Source organism: Echinops telfairi, unplaced genomic scaffold (assembly GCF_000313985.2).
Source record: "Echinops telfairi isolate 266 unplaced genomic scaffold, ASM31398v2 ScPeMD7_7458;HRSCAF=8496, whole genome shotgun sequence".
In the NCBI taxonomy this organism is placed as follows: Eukaryota; Metazoa; Chordata; class Mammalia; order Afrosoricida; family Tenrecidae; genus Echinops; species Echinops telfairi.
Window position 1 is genome coordinate 14806280 of NW_022111358.1, and position 16121 is coordinate 14822400.

A 16121-nucleotide genomic window follows, 5' to 3' on the forward strand; every position below is an offset into this window, starting at 1 on the left:
TGTGATAAGATTTGTATGAGCCCCTAATAAAACAATTAAAAAAAACCCCACCCAAACCAAGTAATCAAATTAGCATCTTAATAGATAGTACTTAGCTCCAAATGTGATACCCTAGGAAGGATTGTACATTAATTATGAAGTATTCCAATAAAAAAATGCATGAAGATGACAAAACATTACAAAGACTCAAGTTCAGGACACTCCATAAAATAAGTGGCCTGTGTGATTAAAAAATATAAATGGTGTAAAGACAAAGAAATTCTGAAACCTTTTCTAGATTAAGAGAGACCGAAGACTACGTGATCCTTGACTGGATCCTGACTGGGGGAAAAATGCTATAAAGAGTATTATTAGGATCATGATGAAATTTGAATATGAACAGTAGATTTAGAATGTTTGCTTAATAAGTGCTTACACAAGTAAAAGAACTTTCATTCCAAGAAGCCATGATCTTTCCACAAAGTCTAAGGAAATGAATTAATGCATATATATATACATGAGCGAGAAGTTGGTAAGACTAATGTGGTGAAAGTGTCTAGAGCATTAAAGATTAAAAAAAAATAACTTATTTTCCATCGGCTTGGGTCTTCATGTGATTTTCCAATAAATAGTTCAAGTTTCTAAAACTGAACAGAAAACTGTTTAGAATCCAAAGGAAATAACTAGAAAAGTTAGTTACTTATAAAAGGGCTTTGATCCATAATTCTTATAAAAATGTCTAAAAACACACGTCATACTGCTCTTGAATTTTAATGACACTAATAGTTTTATTTAACCAACATCGAGTAACTACTATGTGCAAAGCACTATGCTTGATGCCATGAAAGATACAAAGATGAAGACAAAGTCCCTGCCCACAAGGAGCGTATAATCTAGTGGTGGTGGTAGGTGGATAGACAAATATACAAATAACTAGAATACAAGGCAGTAAACAAGAGTGGACAAATTGCTGAGTGTGGCCTGAGTGTGCTACCAACTAGCATCAAGGTTCCAATTGGAAACAGTGGTGATGTGTTATTGGCTGCTTTGGAAATCATCTCATGATGGACATAACTGATGGTTAAATGGTCTTCTCCAAGCAATTGGAGGTAAGAGAGTCGGTCTGGTGGGGGGCTATTTGAAAGCACGGTCACACCTACATACATAATGCTGGTAACAAAGTATGTAGGTGCAACTAAAAACGAACTTATATATATATATCATCTGTCCTTTGGTTAATGGCTATAGCTACTGTTTAAACAATATACTTTTATATAAAAAGTAATTTGTATAATCTCAGAAATATCAACTTAAGGGTTAATTCAAGAAAGAATCCTGCCATAGGCAATTTTCTTATTTACTAATTAAGTCTTTTTTCTAAGTATCTATAAAGCTCTGTAGCAATTAAACTGTTAGACATCTAAGTATTGCTGAGTAAAACCTCTTATGTTCAGCCTTCTGAAGGAAATGATCATATACCTGATATAACACTATTTTGATAGCAACAAGAAGGCCTTAAAGAGATTTAAGGAAAATAATTTTAATGCTTCAATGCAAATGGAATACACTCTGATTAAATACAATTCAATGTCCTCTGAAAACATCTCAATGACAGTATTTAATACCTGTTAAGGCCAGCAAAATTGAAGTGAGGAAAATATTATATGTCTTGTCTTTCATTGGTTTCAGTAACATTGCCTATGACCTATGGTGATGTAATCTTTTCTCTGAAAGTTCCACTGATGAGCTTTGATTTGTTTTAGCTCACAGGCTAATAACAGCGGCCGACCATTTCCTCTTGATAGTCTGTCTGAAATAACTGACACATTTCCTGCCAGTTATTCCTACTTCCTGAACTGGAGGGTCCACTCCTTAGCCTGTCTCCTTCAGTGTGTCACTGTGATCCTGCGTCCTCTGCTGTTTTCTCTCCAAGAAACGAGCACGTGCATCTGATATGGATTTATCATCATTTCGTTTTTGCATTTTCTTCAAGACTTCTTTTGATAGCCCATCTAAAAACATTACAATAGAACAAAATTTTAGTTTCTGATGTATTATGAGAAGTATTAACAGAAAGAGCTGTCCTGATTTTTAAAGTTAAAAAGTAAAGAGAAAATTAAAATTTTCCCTTTCAAGAAAAATGATGCTAGGAAAAAATAAGCACACACAGACCAAAAGAGTTAGAAAAATTGAACCAAACTCAAGTACCTAGTATTTAACATTGTCATAACATTGCAATGAAACACCTACTGGCTACCAGTGAAAGAGTCTATGTTGTCTTGGGCAAAATGCCTCAACATTCTGTTTATCACTGATGTTAAATAGAATAACACAATCTTCTCTATTATTCAGCCTCAAAATGTTTTACTAAAAAACTTTTTGTACATGTAACCTGAAAAGTAAGCTTTCTGTCCCCTTCCTAGTTTGAGCCCTGGTGGCATAATGGTTATGCATTGGGCTGCTAACTGCAAAGTCAACTGTTTGAAACCACCAGCCACTCTGAGGGAGAAAGACAGGGTCCTCTACTCTGGTAAAGAGGTACAGTCTGGGAAAGTCCCAGGGGCAGTTCTAGGGTCACTCTGAGTTGGCATCGACTTGATGGCAGAGTTTGGTTTGGTTTGGTTTTTGGTGCTAGTTCAGCACCACAAATATTTATGCCTCCAAATAAAAGACCTAACATGTCATGGAGATGGGAAAAAGGAGGTTCTGAGGTAGTAACTCACAACATAAACAGAAATAAAGGACTACTAGGAGGCAGTATGACTAACTGATTAAGAATACAGGCTCATAAGTCAGATTCCTTAGATTTAAATTCTAGATCCACCATTTATTAATAATGGAAGTTTAGCAAATTAGTTTACAATGGCAAGTTTCTATTTGTTCATCTATAAAGTGAAGATATAAACTTACCCCATAAGGTTGTAAAAATTCAGTAAGATAATGCAAGTTTTAAAAAGGTGAGAAAAATGCACAAGTTCAGTGATTAACACATGGCACAAGCTCAACAGGTACAGCTTTTAGTCACTGTCAATGTATAGATGGGTTAAGGAAAATCTGGTTCATTGTATGGAAAAAGTGGAAAGTCAAAATGATTTAACTCTGGGATTTAAGAGAAGCCTTTGCTTACTGAGGAGACAGTATTACTAAGTCATCTAACACTATTACAGTAATTATATGAAAAATCAGACATTTAAGTTTCCTAGAACTAGTGAGTCACTCACCCTTAAGCTGCTTTACATTTTCTTTATTTGTCCATCTCCTTCTTGCATCTTCTCTTGCTTCACGCCGGGCCACACTGCTCAGATCATGTGCATTAAATTCATGTAACTTGGGTAACAAATCTCTTACCCACTCATAACGAATTGGACACACAATTCTTGCATAAACTTTGGTGGTAACTAATACTTCATGAAAAATGATCCATTCAAGTTTAGTTTCCTGTTCATGAAGCTGTAACAAAAGCACTCACTTAAGGATAGCTCCATAATTTGCCTTATTCAAAATAACAAATAATTGTCCACATCTGCTGAATTACTAGCTTCTTCAATCAAACAGGAGGTATAAGCCCAACAATACACTTACAGGTCTGTATAATAAAATTAACCAAAATCTAACCTCAAAGCAAAAAGTAAAAAGAGAAACAACGGCATATTACTTAATTCTACATTTTCTAAATCCCCTCCCACTGGAAAAATAAGGTACTTACTGCGGAGGAAGGATGAATGTGAACGGGGCTTCCACGTCCATCCATTGTGCAAAACGTTCGCCCAACAGATCTGTCAGAACCACCAAAGAACGATAAAACAAGCATGGTAAAACATGAAATAAGTAATGTGTTAAGTCCAACAATGATCAATTTTATCTACAACAGAAAGGCTTAATTTCATTTAACTGTTACTTTAATCAGTTCATCTTAAACTGATATGGTATAGTCACTCAAATTAAGTATAACTATTTCTGATCAATAAATAATACCAATATCTTATTTGTGCTTTAGTGTTTCCATTGCTAAGCCTCAAAACAAACAAACAAACAAACAAACAAACAAACAAACAAACAAAAAACAACCCCCTTTAAGTGAGATTTGAAAGCCAGGCACTTCAATAACCTAAAAACATCTATTCAAATAAATTAGCTGGCCTTCTCAACTTAACAGAGCTAATGCATGGTGCAACTAAGCCCCCAATATAAGCCTTCATTCTTAAATAAAGTTGTCTTTATATTATCTTATGCTTCACCTCCTTTCAAAGGTGGTTTTTTTCTTCTAAAACAGTGGTTCTCAACTTGTGGGTCGTGACCCCTTTGGGGGTGTGTGTGTCAAACGACCCTTTCACAGGGGTCGCTCAATTCATAACAGTAGCACAATTACAGTTATGAAGTAGCAATGAAAATAACTTTCTGGTTGAGGGGTCACCACAACATGAGGAACTGTATTAAAGGGTCATGGCCTTAAGAAGTTTGAGAATGACTGTTCTAAAATCTAAATGTTAGAAATATTTGGGAGGGTATGGAGGGAGGGGGAACAATGAGCTGATACCAAGGGCTCAAATAGAAAGAAAATGTTTTGAAAATAATGGGAATATATGTACAAATGTGCTCGACACAATAGATGGACATATGGATTGTGATAAGCGCTGTAAGAGTCCCCAAGAAAATAATTTTAAAAGAAATATTCACCCATCATTTTTCTAATTCATGTCCTTAATTTAAAATTCCTATCTTCTACACTTCCTGATATAAACCTTAGATCTATCAAAATAACAGCCCTAGTTCAATTATCACCATAACTGATTTCCTATAGTACTTTACACATATTCCTAGTATAGTGCAGATGAGACTGCAATATAATTATTTACCCACACATACATGGGGGTACTAAAAAAAACCCAGAATTTTTTCAAAACTATGTATTTAATTAAAAAAAAAATCATTTTACTGGGGACTCGTGTAACATTCCATGCATCAATTGTATCAAGCATATTTGTACATATGTTGCCATTATTTTCTAAGCAGTGACTTTCTATTTCAATCCGTGTTATCAGCTCCTCTTCTTTCTCTCCTTCTCCACACCACCCTCCCATCCTTGTGACCCCTTGATAAATTATCCTTTTCATATCTTACAGTGACTGCTGTCTCCCTTCCCCATTTCTGTTGTTCAGCCCCCTGGTAAGTTTTTTTTTTTTTTTAACAAAACAACCTTATCACCTTCAAAGTACTCTCTACTATACTTAATACATTTGTCAAATCCGTGATTCCATTTTTGGAAACATTTTTCAATCTGTTGGCATGGCTGACAGTGCCTTCCTCGTTTTTTTCTTCACCTCTTCAAAGTTTCAAGTCCCTGTCCTTTCATGTCCCTCTTCATTTGCAGAAACAAAAAGAAGTCGCATGGAGTGAGGTCAGGTGAGTAAGTTGTGTGGGGCAAGAAAGGCATGTTGTTATTTTGCCAAAAAATGGTGCACTGAGATGGCTGTGTGAACAAGTGCATTGTTGTGGTGGCAAAACCAGTCCTCCATTTGCCACAAATCAGGCCTTTTTTGTTACACCCTGTTACGCAATCATTTTAGGACTTCTAAATCGAAAGCTTGATTAATAACCTGACTTGATGGAATGAACTCCAAATGCACTACGAATTGACACTTCCATCTGTTAGGAAAGTTGATGGACATCCAGAATGAGGTTTCTCATTGATTGAGAAAACCACTCGTATATTTGAGTTTTTTCCATTTGTCCTTGTAAGCTGTGTTCAACATCACAATCTCAACTTTACAGGAAAGATACAGGTATCATTCAAAGAGCTTCTTTTACTCGATCCATTGGGAAGTAAGTTGCTGATATGATGCCTCATCATCCCTACACTGACATTCACCTGCCAAAATACACCCATTAAACCACTCCATGAAATTAACACTGACATATTCACTAACACCTAATTCTTTGACCCCACTAAAGTGTCACCAAATGTACTTTGGTGGCATCCTTTATAACAAAAGGATGTAGTTCAGAGTCATGCACTGCTCATGCTTTTAATGTCTCTTTAGTTTCCTCCGGTCTGGAAAAGTTCTGTCTTCCCTTGACTTCCATGATCTTGATCCTTTTTAAGATTTTGTAGTACATTACTCAATTTGAGTGTCTGTTTCAGATTGGTTAGATTCAAGTTACACATACTTGATAGGAATAACATAGAAGTGATGCTGTTGTTGTTCTTACTGCATCCTACCAGGAATAAGTACCTGATTTCAACTTGCTCCATTGCTAATGATTGCTTGACTTAGGTAGTATCTGACAGGTTTCACTCTACAAGTACCTTCCCCCCTTTGTGGTTGGTAAGAATTTTTTGTAGAAGTGCTTCATTACATATATCTATTCCTCATTAAACATTTAATTTATTCATTTAATAGTTCATACCATTATATGCCTACAAATTTCACAGTTTATTCAATGAGATTTAATTCACTCGTCCTAATTTACTTTGTTTCAAAATGTTCCATAAACATCCATCTGGGGTCTCCAAGTGGGCTTTTGTGTATTCCTCGCATTCCCTAAACCTTTAAGCATTTGGTTGCCCAGAGTCTTGTGCTTTTTCAGCTCCATTTCCCCAAGAAGCCCTGATTCCATGTAGATGGCAAATGGTTGCTAAAATCAAGAGCAAAGGTCAATGTGTATATAAATCCTTACACACACAAATACGTTACACATACACACATTTATTTTCATTTCTAGATCTACCCATTCACCCATCTACACTGAAAATCATTAAGTTGAAAATAATAACTCTGAAATTCCAATTCAACACCATAAGGGTTCTTTCTGGTTTTTCCCCTTCCTATACAAACATCCTTTACCATTATCCTTCCTAACACCCTTTACCATTATCCTTAATATATTTGTTTGATCAATTCCTCTGTATACAACCAATCTCCCATCAACACCACTGCCACTCCCTTCTAACAAAATACTTTCCGCACCATACTCAGGTTCTGACATTGTACACTAGTTTCCCTTGTGTGAATGCCCTACCACCCTACTCAAGTTCTGACATTCCACAACAATTTGCCCTTCCTCATGGAGGCTGTGTTAGGCTGGGTTGTCTAGAGAAACAAAACCAGTGATCTTATATATGTATAAGGAAGAACTCTTTATCAAGGAGTAGTTTTATATTAAGAAGGAATCCCAGACCAGTCCAATTGAAATCCATGCTAGCTGGAGCCCTCTTCAAACAGATATAACTGCAGGGTGGTGATGCAGAAAGGTGAAGTGGGATACAGAACGATCACAGGCAAGTGGGTGTGGAGTAGCACTGATCTAAGTTCAATGGAGAAATGGCAGGGCGCCAATAGCTCTCAGGGCTGGGCAGGCCAAAAGAGGCCACCCTTAGAGGCAGGCACAGAGTCCCAGCAAGTAGGAAGATGAAGAAGAGAGAGAGGGGAGGGGTCCCCAGTGTCTCTCTTATAAAAAGGCCACTGTGTTAGGACACACAATCAGGTTATGACCTGATCAACAGGTTGGACTCCACCTTATACAAGTGTGAGTTAACATCAAATCTAGCTGCCACAGATGCCCACTCCACCTGTTTGGCTTCCACACTTCACACAGGACCACACCTTTGTAAGAAAACCTTTCTACTCAACGTAGGTACTAACACCCCAGGCTGAACAACCCTCCTACATAGATGCCCCCTCTAAGTTTCTTGAGTTAAACACCCAATACTAGGCCACTGCAGTGCCCTATCCCCTGCCAGTGACAATTATGAAAAGGGTCACTAGGATTTGATATCATTATCACGCAGCCTGAATTAAACCTTTAATTAGCTCAAAATAGCAGTCAAATACAAGCATCTCTCTTTGTCAATAGTCCCAGCTCACATTACTGACCTTCGAGCTACGTTTTTGAAATAGCCAGCACAAAGACATCTTCGTAGTACTTCATGCTTAGGACCTTCAAAGGTCTCTCTTGGGAAATCACTTTGCTATAAAAAGAATATAAACACAGGAATAAATTTCACAGAATAATTTCCAATAACCTTTTACTTTGAAAAAATCCACATTCCTAAAGACTTGTGATACTGGCTAAATAGTAAAGAGATATACTCTTCTATCTGAGACTACCAAAAAATTGACAAAATACATTAAATAATTGTTTCCAAAGTACAATACACACATCAAACAACAATGATCCTTAAGAGATGGAAAATAAATAAGTCCTACAACTGCTCCACCTCACAGCCTTGACATTTTGGGCCAAGGCACAGGGAAATATAGCCCAAAGGGAAGCCAGAAGTGTTCTTGAGTTAAGAAGATGGAGAATCCAGAAAGGCCAAGGTGCTAGTGTTTACAGTGGGCTTTCCTGCAAATGTTCAGGAAAGCTACCAAAAGGATAAGTTTTCAGTGTTCATACAGTGCTAGGAAGAATAACTTGTCCTTAACAGTCGGACTAGAACACCTCATAATTCACATGGCACACAGCTGGAGAATAACTAGCTCTATGCTGAGCTCTGGTCTATGCTGTGAACTCACCTAATATATATATATCTTAAAGCAAATCTGAAAGAATTAAATAGCTTTCAAATAACTGCATCCTAGAACAAATCCCAAGAGTATTTGTCTGAATACAAAAATATCTAGCAGCCATCAAGGTAAAATTCCATGTGTGACATCCAATAAGAAACTATAAGACACACATGATAACATAAACAAACTAATTAAAACCAACCCAAAATTGATATATATTTTAATTATATTTAAATTATAACTGAAATTATATGTGAATTACAACTGAATTACTTACATTCAAAAAGTTAAGTAGAAACAGGGAGATACTTTTTACACTTGATCTTAGCCTAAAGGCCGAGAAGCGATAGGGAGACATTTTTTTATAGAACACTCAGGCTAAAAACTAGAGATGAAAACTATAACACTTGAGATAGAAAATATACTCAATGAGATTGATGGCAGATTAGGTATTGCAGTGAAAAAGATAAGGGAACTTAAAGACAAAGTAATAGAAAACATTCAAATAAAAATAGGGGAAAATGGAACATTTTAAAATGCCTTAAAAATTAAAAGACAACTTTAGGAAGCATTAAATTCATGTAATTTGAGTTTATGAAAGAGAACGAGGGCAGAAAAAATATTTGAATATGCAACAGCTAAAATTTTTTCAAATTTAGTGAAAATTATAAACCCATAGATCTAAGAAGCTCAACAAATATGAACAAAAAGAAACAGTAAGAAAAAGACACCAGGCTATAGCATAATCAAATCTGTTCAAACTAGTGATCATGAGAAAATCTTCAAAGTAGCGGACAAGAGGTAGGAGTAGGGGAGACACATTACAAAACAGAAATAATGAAACGATGATAGCAGATTTCTTAACAAACAGAACTGAAGCTAAAAGATAGCAGTGTGACATATTTAAACTCCTAAATATCCAGTGATATTATGACTATTTGGAAACAAAGGTCGAAAAGAGAATTCATCACTAGTAAACTCATACTACTAAGAAATAGAAGACAGTCTTCATGGCTGATCTTTGGATGGAAGGAAAGTAATTGGAGATGGAAATGTAGATCTACACAAACAAAAGAGCACTAGAGAAAAGGGAAGTACAAGTTAAGTACTTATTACTTAAGTCTCTGTAAGATAGTAAACTGTTCGAGCAAAGCAAAAACAAGGCAATCTAGGGCTTATTACTGTGTTTGCTTTTGGTGCAATCATTGGATCACTAAGTCATAGCGACAATAGAATGAAACACTGTCAACTGTGTGACAATTTTCACCCAGGAGTCAGGAGATGAGAAATGAAAATACAGAATTTTCACTCATAGCGACCCTTGAGGTTACAAATGTAGGGTTACAGCAAGGGCTGTGGCTCACAAGTTTCAAGCTACTCCGTGTGTAGCTTATAGTCCTGACCTTGCCCCTTTAGAGTTCTTGTTTCCCAAACTCAAAGCTTATTTCAAAGGGACATGATTTGAGTACCCTGAAGATGTCAACAACAACAAAAAATTAAATACTTGTACTGGGGGCTCTTACATCTCTCATCATAATCCATACATTCATCTATTGTGTCCAGCACATTTGTACATGTTGCCATCATCATTTCTACTCGAGCCCTTGATATCAGCTCCTCATATTTCCCTCCTCCCTCCCCACAGTTCCTCCTTCATGAACCCTAGATAAATTATAGATTATTATTTTCATATATTACATTGTCCTGTCATCCTTCACCCACTTTTCTGTTCAAAACTGGAGTTTTTTTTAAAAACTCAATTTACTGAGGCTCATACAATTTATCACAATACATAGATCAATGGTGTAAAGCACATCTATACATTTGTTGCCCTCATTATTCCCAAAATTCGCTTTCCTCTTGGGTTCCCGGAATCAGCTCATTTTCCTTTTTTCCCCTCCCCCTCCCTTCCTCCTCCCCTCTCCCCCATGTACCCTTGATAATTTATAAATTATTATTGTATCTTATATTACACTGCCCGGCGTCTCCCTTCACCCACCCCTCTGCTGCCCGTCCCCCAGAGAGGAGGTTATATGTAGCTCCCTGTGATCAATTCCCCTTTTCTACACCCTCCTTCCCTCCTGGTTTCGCCACTGTCACCCCTGGTCCTGAGAGGTTCATCTGTCCTAGATTCCCTGCATTTCCAATTCCCATCTGTACCGCTGTGCATCACCTGGTCTAACCAGGTCTGCAAGGCAGAATTGGGGTCCTGGTAGTCGGGGGGAGGAAGCGTTTAAGAACTAGAGGAAGGTTGTGGGTTTCATTATTGCTATACTGTACCCTAAGTGGCTCATCTCCCCACTACCCCTCTGCAAGGTATGTCCAGTTGTCTAGAGATGGGCATTGGGTCTCCATCATGCGCCACCCTCATTGATGAGGATATGACCCCCCCCCTTTTGGTGTTTGAAGCCTGTTCCCTTTGGCCCTTCATGATCACACATGTTGGTGTGCTGCTTCCATGTGGGCTTTGTTGCTTCAGGGCTAGATGGCCGCTTGTTTACTTTCAAGCCTTTAAGTCCCCAGACACTATAGATCTTGATAGCCGGGCACCATCAGCCTTCTTCGCCACACTTACTTATGCACACATTCGTCTTCAGCGCAAAACTGCAGTTTTGATATGGTAGAAGACTCTAGGAAATGTAAACTAATATACAGTGTGGAAAACAACAGATCAGTGGTTGCCTGGGTAAGGGGAGGAGGAACCCAGGAGGCAAAATAAAAGGATTACAGAGGGGTATGAGGAAATTTGGGGAGAGAGAAATCCATTATTTTGATTGTGATGAGTTACATGAGTATATACAGTTATTAAAACTTATCAAATTTTAACCTTAAATATATGTAATATACTGTCTTCAATTATACTTTATTAAAAATTCCTCATTTCTCCAGATAACATTCCTTTATTAACACTAGGAATCTTTCCTAGGGTCAAAGAAGTTGGCTAAATGCAGTAATAAATAGAAAACGGGAAGAGTGATCAGGAAATAACTAAACACCAATGAAAATTGATTGTAAAATACAGATGCCAAAATGCAACTCATGAAAAAAAGAACAAACCCTTTTATAACAATCACCTGCTTAAGCTTTCTGATGAGTTCTCTAAGTTGAGCTTCCACACGAAATGCAGACAATAAGCACCTCCAGTGAATCCAGTGTTTCTGGCACCACGAGGCTGGAGCTCCACTGCAAGACAAAAACACTAGTGTCTCTCAGAGATCTTCTCCATGGAGATTGTGCAATACCACTGGACGTGATTCAACCGTGGAATGAGATGCTATCCGTATTAACTGCCAATAAAATGGTTTGGGGGGAAAAACAGAAGAAAAGAAATCTTCTATAAATGAAAAACTGTCTGGAAGTCTCATTTCTATTACAATGTTGGGAATCCATAAGCAACTTGCCAGCTCCTTTAAAAGACTTGTCCAAGTACTGAGAAAGCACTTCTCGGAATCTGAAAAAGCAATTAGGTTAATGCAGATGGCCTATGGTTGAATTTAAAAAATAATTTGCAAATGGATTTATTTTTATATATAGGCTTTAACAAATATTTGATCATTTTCTCTTGTAATCTACTCAAACAAACACAATTCTGTGGAGCCATTTTCAGGAAAGCCCGGGAACAAAACAAACAGCACATGCATATCAAATGAAAATCATGTGACAGAATTATGGTAATATGTAATATTAACAAAATGCTTTGGTTCATTATCATCCCCACAGAAATTGAAGTGTCTGAAACCACACAGTAAGTAGATGTTGGAACTATGCTTCACACTAACATTTTCCAATACATAGGACTACATCACGTACCTTGATTTGCACTGTTCAAAGATGACGGCTAAAGTTGCAAAATCATTAAACCCTCCAGCCTTAGCTGCCAATTCTCGATGCTTCTGTTCTGCTTCCTTCTGGTATTCAGGATCAACTATGGGCATTGGAAAATCAATTTAGTTCTACTTTACCTTCAGTGCTTTAGTTTATTAAAGTGTATGAAAATATTCCTCATTCTCTAGGATAAAATAAGATGGAACTAAATTAACTCATTTTCAGGTCCCTCAAGTTGATTTTTGACCCGTAGTAACCCCGGGTGACAGGGTAGAAATGTCCCATACAGTTTTCTTGGCTATAATCGTTATAGAAGCAAACTACAGTGAACCCTCGCTACTTCGTGCTTCGACTTCCACGGCTTCACTCTATCGCGGTTTTTGCGTAACAGCGCATGCTCTGTCATTACTGCCACTGATTGGCTCATACTGTACACGCTTCTGTCTGCATCGCTACGTATCGGAGCTATGTATCAGATTGCATTTTTGCTTTTGTACAGTGTACTGTAATTGTTTGCGATTTTTAAGAAATTTTATCTAAGCCCTATGATGGCTCCTAAACGAGCTGCTTCTTCTAAGCCTTCTGACAATAAAAATAAGCGCCAGAGAAAGATGCTCACCATCCAGGAAAAGGTAAAACTTTTGGATATGATCAAAGATGGCAAGAAAATCGTGGAGGTTGCACGCCATTTCGACTTGAATGAGTCTTCCGTTCGCTCCATCCGTAAAGAGGAAAAAAACATCCGTGCTACGGCTACTTTCACTTTCAACAAGGGAGCAAAGCGCATCGTGACAAGTCGTAATAAGTTCATAGTAAAAACGGAGTCTGTCCTAGCCGTTTGGATCAATGACAGGCGCAAGAAAAACATTCCGTTGGATTCGATAGTCATCCGGGAGAAGGCAAGGTAGCTCTATCAGCATTTTACAGCAGACAAACCTCAACCAGAATCCTCTTCTGCAACGTTCGTGGATTTTACAGCGAGCAAGGGTTGGTTCGAAAAGTTCCAGAAGAGGTATATGAAGGTAGAGACGACAAAGGCCAGCTGGAAGAAGTTGTGGCCTGGAATTGTCCAGGAATCTGGAGAATTCACCCTAGAAGAAGTCAGAAACTCGGCGGTGGATAACACAGTGAGACTAGCCCAGATGCTGGAAGGAGAAGGTTTCAAGGATATGAACCATGATGATGTATTTGAGGTGCTGGAGTCTTCAGATCATTCAAATGATGAGAATTTGGTGGAACTAGCTAAGTCTGAAAGTGAGGAGGCGACGGAAGAGCAGTCAGAGGTTCCTGAGGATCATGAGGAGTTAGTTGGCCTCACAATGGAGCGTCTCTAGCATATCGTAAGAACAATCAAAGAAGTTCAGGACACGATTGAAGAATGGGATCCATAAATGAATGGTGCATTACGGTTCCGGAATGCACTCGATGGGGCAATGGAACCCTACAAAAACCTTTTCACTGAAATGAAGAGACAACGTCGGCAACTACCAATCACAATGTTTCTTAAACGTATACCCAGAAACTCACTGCCTACACCCACTCCTTCAGAGGAAAAAGACGGCGACCCACCTGTAGAGTACATCCCTTAAGTCATTTCATAGGCTATTGATTACAGTATTTGTAAGAACTATGTATAATAATACTGTATGTGAATATGTAATACTGTAAACTAAATGCCATAAATAATATAATAAATAATAAATGATAATTGTACCGTCCAAAATGTTTTACTGTATTTCCCCTTTTTTGTCTAATAAATTGGGTAATACGAGTGTAATGGTGACTAAAGGGTGTTTTTTCATGTCCTCTATGCTCTAACTACGAAAATATTTGATTTACAAATAAGGAATCCTACTTCGCGGAATTTCATTTATCACAGTAGGGTCTAGAACTGATTAACTGCGATAAACGAGGGTTCAGTGTACTAGGTCTTTCTCCCGCACACCTGCTGAGGGTCATACCACCAACCTTTTTCTTAGTAGCTGAGTGCTCACTGCACGACTAGGGCCCCCTTTTCTTCCCAGGCTCTAGTTTCTCTCCAATTCCTTTACTTCTTTTAACCATACTTTAGATCAGGGGTCCGCAAACTTTTTAAACACTGTCCCTCAGACCCGTTGGAGGGCCGGACTATAGTTTAAAAAAAATTCCTATGCACAATGCACAACTTATTTTGAAGTAAAATACAAAACGGTACAAAAACACCCTGCGGGCTAGATAAATGTCCTCAGTGGATTTTTTTCATTAGTTTCATTGGATTTATGTTTTCATTAGTATTCTTATAAGAGTACGCTATGTTCACAAAATAATTAAAATGGTTTAATAGGACATAATGTCATTATTCCACATTCCTTCCTCACTTTGTCACCCAATCCCCAAGGCTAACCACAGCTAGTGTGTTTCCTTCCAGATATTTTCTCTGTAAGTACCAGCAAATGTATGATAATATTTCGTTTTTACATAAGCAAGACCTGTGTTCTATAACTTGCTTTACTCACTTAATAGAGGCATTCCATGTCAGTATGCACAAAATAATTGCATTGCCCAGGGCATGGGAAACCTAACATGATGTAACCAGTCTCTATTTACCCAATTTCTACTCATAAGGCCTTTAACCCCATGGATGCAAAACAGATCCTTTTATTTTTATATATTTTCCTTCAAAAGTATATATTGATATATATATAAGTATATATTGATATATATATAATACGCATATAGAAAATTGTTCAAACCATTACATGTATAGCTCAGTGAACATTTACAAATATAATATATAAATGTGCCTAATATGTAGATCAATAAACAGAATACCAGCATTCCAGAAACCCCCTTTAGGCCCTCTATCTAATAACTGCTCAATCCCCTCAACCTCACTACTCACTGCCATCGTATCAATTCTAACTCAGAGCAAACCTGTAGGACAGGGCAGAACTACTGTACTCCCTAGGATCTCCAAGGCTGCCAGTCTACATGGGAGCAGGCAGTCTCTTCTGTGAGTTCAAATTACTGAACTTGAGTTTAGCAATGTGTAACCCACTATGCCCTCAGGGCTTCTCATTCCCCTCTATATTCTGATTCAAGCAAATGTCCTGAGGGTATAAAGCTCCAGTTTCCTGGAACCCTAGGCTATGAAACTTCAAAGAAGTGTTCCAGTTCTTCCCTTCCCTGCCACCTAACAACCCATGAAACCTTTACTTTGGCTGTAAATACCTACCATCGTAATTTACACAGCTGTTTAATTTAATTAAGAAGCTGAAATAACTTCACAATAAATTTTAGTAGATTTTACTTTATACACAGTTTACATTGTAGAAGATAAACCGGGGTCAGCTTTAGATCTCTGTTCTTTAGGAGTGGCCCCCTGTTCACGCTTAAAAACATTTATTGAACACACTGCTTCCTTTCCAACCTGCTCACTCCTTCTCTCTTCCTCCTCCTCAGAGTAAAAAGAGCATTCTTACACGTTTTCCCTACTGCTTCCCTCAAAACTAAACAAAGTAATTAAAATGGAATCCCTACATTCCTGCATATCCCGATATAATCTAATAGCGTGAAAGAAAAAAAAAAAGGAAACGGACATAAGTGCCACAGTAAATTCACAGTTGTAAGTAAAGTCAAAAGCTATAGTACACAATTCTTATGGTCTTAGCAAGTTTCTCCTCTGAGTAAATGATAGTTTGATGATCTATTTTTATTTTCTTGTCTTTTGATTAGTATTGCCTTATGCAGATTGGTAGATGCTATTTAGTAAAAAAAATTAAAATATGAAGCTGAAGCAGCAAAACAGGCTAGATCAGCTGAACTTCC

At 37.6% G+C, this 16121-nt stretch overlaps 1 protein-coding gene across 1 annotated transcript in view; it reads right to left on the bottom strand.

The window, feature by feature from the left end:
* Window positions 1-742: 742 nt before the first annotated feature.
* The window catches only part of DHX40 (DEAH-box helicase 40), a 56347-nt gene continuing 40968 nt past the window's right edge, over window positions 743-16121 (bottom strand). The window contains exons 13-18 of the mRNA XM_004707011.3: window positions 12300-12414; window positions 11564-11672; window positions 7854-7948; window positions 3686-3755; window positions 3201-3429; window positions 743-1991 (exon numbers count right to left, since the gene is read on the bottom strand). Coding sequence (XP_004707068.1) covers window positions 1852-1991; window positions 3201-3429; window positions 3686-3755; window positions 7854-7948; window positions 11564-11672; window positions 12300-12414 — 758 coding nt within the window. The 3' untranslated portion in view covers window positions 743-1851. The remainder of the gene's footprint in view (window positions 1992-3200; window positions 3430-3685; window positions 3756-7853; window positions 7949-11563; window positions 11673-12299; window positions 12415-16121) is intronic.